Source organism: Brachypodium distachyon, chromosome 3 (genome assembly GCF_000005505.3).
Source record: "Brachypodium distachyon strain Bd21 chromosome 3, Brachypodium_distachyon_v3.0, whole genome shotgun sequence".
In the NCBI taxonomy this organism is placed as follows: domain Eukaryota; kingdom Viridiplantae; phylum Streptophyta; class Magnoliopsida; order Poales; family Poaceae; genus Brachypodium; species Brachypodium distachyon.
This window is the reverse complement of record NC_016133.3, coordinates 49013135-49025752: the sequence shown is the minus strand read 5'-3', so window position 1 is coordinate 49025752 and position 12618 is coordinate 49013135. Positions and strand designations below refer to the sequence as shown.

Sequence of the window (12618 nt, the reverse complement as noted above, 5' to 3'; positions counted from 1 at the left end):
TTGCTTCACGTTAGCAAATTTTCGTATCACATTGTAACGCACGATTTAAAAGAAAAATTATGTGTCATGTAGATCTAACGGTCGTGTGTCAACAACTCTCAAATCCAACGATCGGAATAATTGAGGTGATGTGGATCAATGTGAGACATTCCTCGGTACCCATCATATTGTTTTTACTATATAACCAATTCGTAGTCCAAGCGTCATATCCTTCTCATTAAATCTATTTTAGGTGATTCTTTTTCTTAATATAAGATCCGATGGCCAATATAATTCAGGTGATATGGATCAACGTGGCATCTCCCTCGGTTTTCTAATTTTGTTTCTTAATCTATTTTAGGTGATTCTTTTTCTTAATCGAACCATCTGATATTTGTTTTATATCATACGGCAGAGGGAACCAATGAGATGTCCTGCAATCAGCAATAGTGTTTCCATATTGGACACGTATTAATTTGTATTGGGCTTTAGTGGATTTTAACATATTTTGATGTTTTGTTGGTAGCCCACAAATTGGGCCTACTTGGCCTGAAATCACTTTATTGTTTATTGGTAGCCCATCAAATATACCCTCTCATTAAATAAGTTAAATAAGGGCCATTAGATATCAGATCCAACAGTTAAATTATCTTAAAAAAATAGATATAGATTATGACTAATATACTTAGTTTATTATCTAATATTTTCATGACCTGTGAAGAAAAACAATGAAAAATAATGTTGAAATGTCGTCGCATAATAGGGCATGTTACGTTCGGCACCATAAAAAACAAATTTAACTTAATTACCACCGATTATAACATATTGGACCTATTTGGACCTGAAATCATTTTAATGTTTATTATACCCCATCAGGTATATCTCTAATTATCGCTAATTCTACAAACTGGACCTTTTTGGCCCGAAACCATTTTAATATTTAGAGATAACCCATCAAACATACCACCTCATTAAATCTAGACCGTTAGATATTAGATCCAAAGGCTAGAATAATTGGAATGATGTGGATCAACGTGGAGTCTCCCCTCGCTACTCCTCATATTGTTTTTAGTATATAATAGATTAGTACAAACAACTTGAGCAACTTGAAGAATTTTTTGCATATTCAGCTACTTTTTTAGCTGAACAAGAAAGAGTTGATCCAAAAGTACGGCCGGTAACATCCGTGCAGCGGAAAAGCTACTAGTGCGAACAGCTGCTTCACATGCCTTTGTATGATTCAGTCACGGTCTTCATCAAAAGAAGCAAGAGACAGGTGAAAGATATACAAAAGCGATACCCCAGCATTTAGGAAGCATCTTGCCAAGATGCCATATTGGAAAAACAGTATGATATTGTCGTCACATCTCAGATCCATGTCACCGTCGCCTTGTTCAAATCGAGCCCACGTAGGCATAGGAGTTTGAGGGTTCGTTTACCGGCGGACAGCATACAACATTAAAAAAAAAACAATGAGCCTAGATGAAGCTAATTGGATCATGATTTTCCCGTGGTTATCAGCTTTGCAACGTCAATTTTTTAATCGACATGCGCAAGCTACTCCAAAAATGACGGGACGAATCCTCCCAAGAGCATCGTTGCCCCCAGGTAGTACCAAAAATAATAGCTAGAGGGGAGGGCACTTGGCTATCAACGACATATGGCCGATATTCAATTTCATGTCAGCATCTCCAAGTCAGATCAAGGTTCAAGTAATTAAGCGTACTGAAAATGCCACTATGAAATTAATTGTTCTTCTAACTAGCCAAACACCAACAAATGCAAAAAAATCAGTTAAATCAAGTGCTCTAAATTATGAGATGTTCAAGCTTTGTTACCAGTCATATTTCTTAAAATTTGACCAAATATATAGAAAAAATTATAATTTTAAATTATTTTTATTAAATTCATCATGATAGATATTTGTACATCTTTCTATAATTTTGATTAATTTTTTTGAAATAATTCTGAACAAACTGGAATATATATATTATAATTTAAAATGGTATGAGCTTATCTTATTTTGCTTTTCTTTTTGAGGGCGCGTTCAACCCGAAGCTTTGGGGCATATACCATTCCAAATCCATGTAAATAATTTCAACGGTAAACCTAATTAACCTGTGTTTTCTAAAGGTTTTTGTGGATTACCTTTATGGAGGGTGAAAGAAATCGACCAAAACTGATTAGAAAAAGACACGACACCGGCACCAAATTTCGGCCTTTAAGCTCTGCGCTGCCCCGAGCACGAGGACAAACAAAGACCAGCTCTCACGCGCAAGCAGAAGCAGGCCACCACCCCCAAACGGCTATAATTAGGCGGTTCCCATAACCCCCCTCGCCTCCTCATCGCGCTTCCTTTTCCGCTCCCACAAACACCCCCCGCTGCAATCTCCAATTCCCAAACCACACCACGCCGCACACGCCACACACAACGGACAGCCCAGCCCACACCTAGAGGACTCGGACGCCAAAACACCCCGGCGCCGGAGCCAGCGAGAGGCCGCTAAGCCGGTGGGCGGTGAGGCCGATCGGCGCGCCATTGGAGCCGCGCGCGCCTGGGAGCCCCGCCGCGGCCCCCCGCTGACTCGTTCGTCGGGCCCGAAGTACGCGGTTTGGCCTTCTGCTGCTGCTGCTGCCGCCGGTTCGCCGCGATGGAGGCCGCCGGCTACCACAACTGCAAGAAGACGGACGGCATCTGCGAGGGCGTCTGCGACGGAGAGGTGAGGAACCCGCTCCCTGTCCTGCGCCTGCTGCCCCTCCACCAGATCTGTCCCTTTCACCGGACGCGTGGATTTTTTTTTTCTCTCTCGGTGGATTGATGACCTGGTCCACGAGAAGGCCCCCGTTCCCGGCGATGCTCGCCTCTTTTTCCTGTTAATTTTATTGCGTTATGGCTTGTCAGAGAACTGCATGCTGGATGCTTCGGTTGCTCCAATTGCTCTTGTTCGCCATTCTATTCCACCAATCTCGTGTTTAGTATTGGTCTGTCTGGAGGTTACTGTTTTGGGTTGATTGATTAGTGGTGATTTGCGGAGCCAATGATCGGAGACGCTTGCTTAATTTCTTTCGAGGAATCTTTGATCTGTTACGTTGGTGCCCATGGTGGGATTTGGTCAAATTCGAAGTTTGGATGCTTCTGGTGCTGGTGGAATCTCGCGAGCTGGCGGAATTTGGCGTTCAGCCTAATCCTGGAATCTTTTCCTTTCTTGGTTAAGGTCCGGCACCGAAAAGGATCGAGCTTTTAACAAAATAAAATCAAACCAAATAAATCCCGATTGGTTCTTGTGGACGCTGAGGAGAGTTTGTAGAAATAAGTTGTCCCTCCGTCCATAATTCTTGTCACAAATTTGCCCGAAAATGGATGTAGCTATTCCTAAAAATCGTTACATACATGTAATATTTCGACAAGAATTATAGAACGGAGGGAGTATTAGTTTATTGGTTTGTTATTACTCCTAGTCGATATGCAATTATGCATTATGCTGCCACTGATTACTGTTAATTTTTATTATCAAATTAAACACAAATGGGTCTGATTGCTTGTTTGCATGCTTGATGTTGCAGTCGCAATAACATGACATTCATAAACATTAATTCTTTGGCCAAAAGCAGTTTCTGTTATGCAATGTGTTCTTATATTCCACCTTCAGTTGGCTTTAGTTACTAATAATCAATTTTGAAATAAAACTGGTATCCTTAAGGGTATAATCGGTGCTATTGCACATCTTCGCAGTTTTTGCAGTTCAGTGGGATTCGAATGGTTGTGTGAAGATGGGTTTTCATTGCCTATTTACTTATAGCTCCATTGACGTTCTTTTTGGTTTCCATCGTCAGACTGATTTCTCACTTGCTTTCTCTATTCATTTGCAGCACGGTTCAAAGGCAGTTCTGAGCATGTCAAGGCTGAAGTGTGCACTTCGGGGGTTTGATTTGAGGGCTCTTTTGTTCCTGCTGATCGGTGTGCCAGTTATAATCTTTGTTATATATGTTCATGGCCAGAAAGTCACTTATTTCCTCCGGCCAATCTGGGAGAAGCCACCGAAGCCCTTCAAAGTACTTCCTCACTACTACCATGAAAATGTTTCGATGGCGAACCTCTGCAAGTTGCATGGATGGAAGGTCCGGGAGGCTCCACGGCGTGTTTTTGATGCTGTGCTTTTCAGCAATGAGCTTGACATTCTTGATATCCGTTGGAATGAACTTAGCCCATACGTGTCAGAATTTGTGTTGCTTGAGTCCAATTCAACCTTCACTGGCTTGCCAAAGGATCTCCATTTCAAGGAAAACCGCAAAAAGTTTGAGTTTGCTGAATCGCGGTTGACCTATGGTATGATAGGGGGGAGGTTTGTGAAGGGGGAGAATCCATTCGTCGAGGAGTCGTATCAGAGAGTTGCTCTTGACCAACTGCTTAAAATTGCTGGAATCACTGATGATGACCTTCTGATCATGTCTGATGTTGATGAGATCCCAAGCGGTCATACAATCAACCTCTTGAGATGGTGTGATGATATTCCCGAGGTACTTCATCTGCAGCTCAGGAACTATCTCTACTCATTTCAATTCTTCCTTGATGATAAGAGTTGGAGAGCTTCAGTACATAGATACAGAGCTGGAAAGACTAGGTATGCACATTTCCGTCAAACAGATGAGCTTCTGGCTGACTCAGGGTGGCACTGCAGCTTTTGCTTTCGCTACATAAATGATTTTATCTTCAAAATGAATGCTTATAGCCATGTTGACCGGATTAGATTCAAGTACTTCCTGAACCCCGAAAGAATCCAGCATGTGATATGCCAAGGGGCTGATCTTTTCGACATGCTTCCTGAAGAATACACATTCCAAGAGATCATTGCCAAGCTGGGACCGATTCCGAGTACATATTCTGCGGTTCATCTCCCTGCTTGGCTGCTTGAGAAAGCCGAGCAGTACAAATATCTTCTTCCTGGCAATTGCATGAGAGAAAGTGGCTAGCCACTGTGATTTGGCATCAGGATCTGATGCACACATGACAGATGACACGGACATCCTGGATGCCCCCTTGGTGAACGCCGTGCCATAGCGGTTGTATCTGATGCAGTTGGCTGACTTAGTTTGATTGATCGCTTGGCGGTTGGGTTGGGTTCATGATTTTGTACACCGTGTAATTCAGAACATTGGAAGGCCTGACAGCATAGCGCATGCTCGGTCGCTGCGTGTTTGTTTTTGCAGAGGAGCTTAGCAGTGTGCGTGTTTGGGTGTGTGCTTACCGTCTGAGTTGTTGATTCATTACTTCCACGATGATTGATATATGAACTCAGGAAACTATTGTAGATCACAGACCGAGTGACATTTCAGATTTTAGTCATTACCTCATCGTGTTTGGGTGTGTGCTTACCGTCTGAGTTGTTGATTCATTACTTCCACGATGATTGATATATGAACTCAGGAAACTATTGTAGATCACAGACCGAGTGACATTTCAGATTTTAGTCATTACCTCATCTTGTACATTGCATTTACTTGCTCGATGATTTTACATGTTGCATTCGTTCTCATCTCTGACTCTTGGATGTATGTAATCATCCCCATCTATATCTCCCCGCTGGCAGTGGCCATCTTTATTCTGGTCAAGTGTCTCAATCCTCTAGCCTGCATGTGATCACGTCGCTGTCAGTACTCAAAACAATGATCTGTGCAAACTGATTCCATCCAACGGCAACTGCACAGATCGAGAGAGAAAATGGTGCCTTTCTGCATGTTTGTATTTGAACAATTGAACTTGTCGTTTTATCCTTTGTGAAGGAAGAGCAGTTTGGCAGGTTGATTTGGGTAATCCATCTTGAACCTGAGAAAGCATCTCGTTCAGCTGCGAAAATGCTCCAAGTTGTTAAGCGACCTGTGAAATTAGTTAGTGGGTGGGAACAGGCTGTTCCTGTCGGGTTTCCACCTCAGCCAGATTGACAAAACATGCTGCGAGCTGGCTGTTGGCAGCGCCGCGCAGACCCCCTTCTTCCCTGTGCGAGACGAGATCCGTGGTCCAGGAAAATATACTCGTTCCAGCTTCTGCAGGGAAATCATTATCAGACATTGCTAGCATCGATCGGTGCGTGCAATTGGACCGTGTACAGCTTCTTCGAAACGCAGCGGCTCGTCGTTTCTCTGGTTGATCCCATCTTAACTTGAGGGATCAATAATTGTGTTCTCGCTTGTCTCTGCAGATGATGATGATCCTCTGGTCTTGTTCAGTTGGCCGCAAGTTGGTAGAGTAGTCGTGCGGTGGCGCGCTGGGCGCGGGCATGGCCACCACCCGTTGGACCGTGGGCCGTTTCCCGAACGGATAACCTCGCCGCCATGCGGTTGGTTCGTTGGACTTGGATTGTGATTTGATCGTTTTCTTTTCTCCGACCCGCGGAAGCACGCGCCGGCGTCGCGTCGTACGACTGGGGGTTCCTTCGCCGCGTCGGGTTCGTTGACCGAACCGGGCGTCACCCCTTTTGCTGACTCTTCCCGGCAGAGATCATGTAGTACCACGCGGGACTTTCCTTGCTCGTGATCATGTACGTGGGCACAATGCATTCGCTGCACGCTGCGGCGGCGTGCCCAACGCGACCTGGGTCTTTCCGACGCGCAAGCTAGCTGTTGTTGCACGAGGCGTGGGTTGCTTGCTATATAGCTGATCTCATCGCTTCACCTGCGACCGTCGCGTTGTCGCAACACGCGTGCCCTCTTTTTGGCCGATTCGTACCGTCAAAGGGGGATTAATGGGTGTGACAGGGACGCTGCATGTAATGAGCGTTAAACCTGTTTAGGGCGGTTCTAATTGAATGGAGGCGTGTGTTATTGCATTGATGACCGTAGCGGAGTAGTAGTACCGTAGTAGGAGTTGTTAGTTGGTGTGTTGAGCCTGAAAACTTCGCTTGATTACCACAAACAGAACCTCACTAATTTCCCTTTTTTTTCCTCGAAAAATCCTGAAAACACAAACCAAGAAGAGCCTGTTTGGTTGCAATCTTGGAGCACAGTTGCTTGCCCTGAGAACATCCTGAGATGTACCAAGAGGTTGGCATGTTGATCCCATGCGTTATTTATCTTCATAGATAAATAAATGTGGGTGATTACAATCAAAGGATAGTGTGAGCGAAGACAACTTACCAAAATCATTTACGGGGTCGAGGCTTTGTCATTCATGTTGTAGAACATGAATCAACATTATTACATCACTAGTTATACGTGTCAAGGTCGCAATCAGTTCCGTGCAGCCAGATCGGACGCTGCGTGTGGTGTGGCCCATCCACCTAGGAAATCAGCTTAAGTCGGAGCTGGTTTGATCGAGATTAATTAGCGCACCCTGTTTATGTCAGTTCAGTTTTCAGAACTGACATGGTTTGTTCTATATCATCTCTTTTTTTTTGCGGGTAGGTTTCTTCTATATCATCAAAGTATACATTTGTGCATGTTAATTAGGCGCGGCATGTGCACGCCGTTGATCACGTGAATCCGGAAGCGTCATCTCTCTAGCATAAAGATGATGCAAGCTTTTTCGTGTGCGCGTGTACCGCATAATGGTGTGTGTTTTTCATGTGCGTGAGTTAGGGTATGTTTGGATGTTGACCAAACCATGCCCTACCAAATTTTTGATCATTGACAAAGATTTGGTTTTTGTTTGGATCAAAACCAATTTTTTGGCAAACCAATTTCCCACTACTAACTCTAGTTTCTTTTTTTTTTGTCAAAATTGACCAAATAATGGGCAAGCAAAACCTCAACCAATAATTTGGCAAGTTCAAACCAAACAGCATTAATTTGCCAGAAAATGGGAGAAAAATACAAATTGATTCTCATGGTCATCGACGTGGGCCAAATCTCGAGCAGTTCGAGACGTTACAGCTTTTTTTTTCTTTTTGAGGGGACGAGACGTTACAGCTTGGTTTTTTTTTTAGCCAAAGACGTTACAGCTTGGTGTTCTCTCCCTCCCACGAGACATGCCCCTGGCCCTTGCGGCCCATTTAGCGAAGATGGACCAGCGAGGGCGGCCCAGTACACGAGCACTAATAAATGCGTGCTTTCTAGGAGGCTGCGTGCGGCTTGCGGAGGAAGGAAACTCCCCCCCCCCCCCTCCCCCCCAACGGCCACAGCAGCAGCGCAGGCGCAGCAGGGGTTTGGGTTTGGGGGTTCCCGAGGCAGAAAAGCGAGAGGAAAGGGGGAAGCGGAAGCGTCGGAGACAGCCCCCCCGCCCCTTCTGTACGCGCCGCGCCTACCAAGATCCTTCCCTCAGGCTCCAAGCACGCGCCGCCGCCATTGTTAGCGAGGAGAGGAGGGAGGGCAGCAGAGGCCACTTGGCAAGGGGCGCGCCGCGGCACAACTGGAAAGAGCAGAGCGCGGAGGTGAGACAGGAGCAGGGAGAGCAGCCCCCGCGCCGGCCCGATTAGGTCTCGTTCCGGTTCTCATCGGGTTTCTGTTCGTGCTGCTGGGGCTGATCGTTTCGGCGTCCTGCGCTCGGTCCACTCCGATCGTGATCGGAACGCGCCGCCGCAATGGCAAGGTTATTCCTCTTCTCCCGCCCCCCGCCCCCCCCCTTTTATAATTAAAGTTTAGTTTGCTCTGTTGCTGTGTTGCTTACGGTTGGTTCGATCCTGTTCCGGCTTCCCCACATTTCGGCTCTGTAGTCTATATTTTGGGTCCGTAATTCTGTATTACGTTTCTTGTCTGAGCATCCTCATCCCGGAAGGCGCCCAGAAATTTCCTCTAGGGCCTGCTTGGGTTGTTGTACTATTCTTGGATGTTTCTTGTCTGAGCATCCTCATCAGTGTTCTAACTTTGGGGGAGCTGAACTAAATACCAGCCTCTCTAAAAAAAATACGACATTCCAAGCAGCGCCTTATCCAATGCAGCGATTGGTTTAGAGTTCCTCACACTGAGCGTAGTGTGAAGTAGATGATCATCTGCAGTTTGTTCTACATTTGAAGGCCTGCCTGCTGCCCATGTGCTGGTACATTGAATCATTGGCAGAGCAATGTGATGACTTTGAAACTACTTGTTTTCTGAATATGTCGAAGCTTAGTTCAAGTTCTAGCTTAATGGCCGTTATGAATATCCAAGACATTGCCAGGTTAACTTCATTGCGTGGGTTGCTCTGTTTCTTAGAACACTCAGCACATGACTTCTTTGTCTCGGCACTGTGTTCTGTAGCATTGTTCAATCAATAGTGTATTACCAAGTCAAGGTTTTCCTTTCTAAGAACAGGAAGCAGGGCATCAAGTTTTCGTTTGTGTTGTTTGCACGCGGCTTAACGACTGTCAATAGTTCCATAATGTTTCTTCTTGACGTAATAGTATATCTTCAAGCTCTAGTGTGTCTCTTTCACAAGAACTGGTCATTTTAATTAACATTATCCTGATTGCCTTGAAATGTTTCCTATGTAATTACTTGTTACTGAGCACCAATGCGATCCTTTTGCGACAGGTCATGGCTTATAACTTGTAGGGGTGTTGCCAAGAAAATTAGGAATGTGAACTGCTCTAGTAGCCAGATAAGTGAAGCGGGTGCAGAAGCATGCCGGGAATGTCCGAACTGCAAACATCTCATCGATAACAGTGATGTAAGTACATGGAATCTTTACTAATGACCAGCTTCTACTTCTGTAAGTTCACACTTTGTAAGGAGAACTTCTCTTCTCTAATATTTGTGCATCCTTAGTGGAAACCTGCTTGTGTTTCAGGAATAGTTTATAGATCATTTATTCTCTTGTTGGTATGTGCCTAAGATACATGTAGTGTAGGTAGTAGCCCATAAGGAAATATGGAGCGGTAGTACACTATTACTTTCCTTGATTCCAGAGACTGAACATCAGTATAAGGCTTTGGACTGTATTAACAGGTATAAGCTTCAGCATAACAGCTGCATGCAAAATGCGACCAATTTCAGAGCATATTTGATGGTACAGTGTTACACATTCTAAAAACATTTTACTGCATTTCATCATTTGCAGGTTGCAATACAGTGGCCTGGGCTGCCTGCTGGCGTGAAGTTTGATCCATCTGATTTGGAATTGCTTGAACATTTAGAACAAAAGGTTGGCCTCGGAGATTCAAAGCCTCATATGTTCATTGATGAATTTATTCCTACTCTGGAGAATGATGAAGGGATCTGCTATTCACATCCTGAAAATCTTCCTGGTAAGGAATTCTTAACTTGAGATGCTATTAGTGTTTGTGAATTCTTTAGTTTATTCATGTTGTGAATACACCCTGTTCATCCTTATAGGCACAAAGAAAGATGGAAGCAGTGCTCATTTCTTCCATAGAGTTTCAAATGCGTATGGTTGTGGCAAGCGCAAGCGTCGAAGGATCAGCAACAGTGTCCACACCACTTCTGATGAGCATGTGAGATGGCACAAGACGGGTAAATCAAAACCCATATATGACAATGGTGTTATGAAGGGTTGGAAGAAAATATTGGTTCTGTATAAAAGCTTACAAACCGGTAGCAAGCCAGATAAAACTGACTGGGTGATGCATCAGTACCATCTTGGAGTAGAGGAAAATGAAACAGTTGGGAAGTATGTTGTTTCCAAAATTCTATATCAAATGAAGACAAAGCACATGGAAAAGTCTGAAACAGAGATTGCTAATGAAGAATTTGATGCATTTACTGCGAGGAATGGTCCAAAAACTCCCAAGGCAAACACCCCGAAGCCATGTCGCACAAATAATAGTCCGTGTGGAACTGAACAGAATGATCTCATCTTGCCAGACGAGGTAAATCACTGACATGCATGAAATTTGCAGCGTTGATAACCTTTGATCATTGTCCAAAATCTGCACCTAATCAATACTTACCACACTCCACATATGATTTAGAGTTTACAATTGCCAAACAATGGAGTACAGAAGCACTAACCTCGATATCCTGGAAACTGTATCCTAGTCTTATCGAGATTGTGAATACATTTGATTGATTTGTCATTTCTGTTGTTGTGTCGCTAAAGTTCTTTTTTTGCGTGATTCGTAGACCATTTTGGAGTAGTAACTTTGTGCTTCTGATATGTCAATTAATGTAGGAAGGAGAAATACCTGATGTTAGACTGTTTGATGGCGCTGAGAACCCTGCATGGTGTGATATAGGGTCTCAGGCTGTTGAGGTAGCATCGCAGGCCCAGCCGAACTTGGAAGAATCCCTGCATTGCCATGAGGTTTTGGATTCAATCCTTTCCTTAGATAGGAATGAGACACTCGGCAATAACCTGAGTGCGTTTGATGGATTACCTGATAATTTCGACCTTGGATCACTTCCAGATTTTCTGATTTCTGTAAGTTTATCCTTTTTGGTATTTCTGATTCCCATATGCTTGTTGTGGCAAATCTGATGATGTTTTTGTTTTGTCTCTTGGCAGGGCCAGGACGTGCAGTTCTGTTCAATCGGAAGCTTTGGCAGCTGGCTTGACTCCACAGATCCGTTGGAGACGTAAGTAATCGCAAGAAGTGCATCATCGAAGACCATCATTGTATGCTTGGCAACATTTTGGGGGTCGACTTGGCAAGGTAGAAGTTTTAGGTCTGCGTTGGGTCATTGAACAGTTGCAGAAACACCCGAAAACTCATTTTGTTTCCTGAAAACCAAAAAAAGACATGTAATGTGGTGGGTTTATTTCTGCAATGTGTGGTAGAAACCTGGAGTAATTTAGGTATTTATGTCTTTAATGCATGTAATCGTAGAGGCTTCTTACTTGGTTGAAACATATGTGATGTCATTAATGTGAGTTGGACCTTGCTAAATGCTGCATGTCCTATTATATTGTAAAAACTAGCTGCTCTAACGGATTTGGTTCAATGCTGAGATGGTCTGACGCTGGCTATCGCCCTTAATGAAATGCTGCGTCGTTGGTTTAGCAGATGATGTTGTTGCCTGCATTTCGTGACGAAATTGTGACATACGGGAAGCTGTTCAGATATCGGAACAGTGGTCTGAGAAAATCAAGAGATTACATATTTACATGGTGTTTTTGTTTGATGATGGCAATTCAGCAAGCTTTCCGTTAAAACACACACAGGAAGTGCCGGCAGTCGAGCAAGGCAGTGGCAAGCAGCAACCTTAACTGGGATACATTCAGTTTTTTTGAAAGCCTGGGATGTTTGGAGTCTGCTAGATGTTTCCCGAATAGGTACAGTTCCAACTTCCAAGTCACTTATTTCATACAAATTCAAGTCAGTTATTTCCGGACGGTGGGAGTACTGAATGTATCGTTATGAAATAGATCATGTGGTAGTTAATAGCTGCCTCGCCGCATGAAGCTTTGCCCCTGAAATTTCAATCTGAAGTGCAGCAAGGAAGCATGGTATTCACGAAGAGCAACCTGACAGAACGACGACGTTTTTGTATCCGATGTGTGTCCGATTGATCCTCGAGCCGTGAGATTGTCCAGACATGAATATACGAACGACATGATCTGATCATTTGACTGTCGGATGCATGTCAGTGCTCGGCCCCGAATATCCGTGTAACAAGATCTCTGGGACAATTGTTGGGAAATGGGGAGAACCTCGATCGACCCGTGTACCTACCTAGACACGTCTGCAGGCTGTGGCCGCCCTCGATCGGCTCCGGCATTCTTCGCTGGTGGCTCAGCCCACGGTGCCGGCGCCGCTGGTGGCACGCACCGAC

At 44.4% G+C, this 12618-nt stretch overlaps 2 protein-coding genes across 2 annotated transcripts; both read left to right on the top strand.

Moving 5' to 3' along the window:
• Positions 1-2288: 2288 nt before the first annotated feature.
• LOC100828716 (beta-1,4-mannosyl-glycoprotein 4-beta-N-acetylglucosaminyltransferase) lies at positions 2289-5454 on the top strand. The gene is made up of 2 exons (XM_003575227.4): positions 2289-2699; positions 3850-5454. The coding sequence occupies exons 1-2, from the start codon at positions 2631-2633 to the stop codon at positions 4948-4950; spliced, it is 1170 nt and encodes a 389-aa protein (XP_003575275.1). The 5' UTR covers positions 2289-2630; the 3' UTR covers positions 4951-5454.
• A 2619-nt stretch (positions 5455-8073) lies between these two features.
• On the top strand, positions 8074-11827 carry LOC100824405 (SUPPRESSOR OF GAMMA RESPONSE 1). Its single transcript, XM_003572630.4, has 6 exons — positions 8074-8500; positions 9421-9556; positions 9947-10133; positions 10222-10715; positions 11018-11266; positions 11351-11827. Exons 1-6 carry the CDS (start codon positions 8493-8495, stop codon positions 11423-11425), a joined length of 1149 nt encoding a protein of 382 aa, XP_003572678.2. The 5' UTR covers positions 8074-8492; the 3' UTR covers positions 11426-11827.
• Positions 11828-12618: the final 791 nt, after the last annotated feature.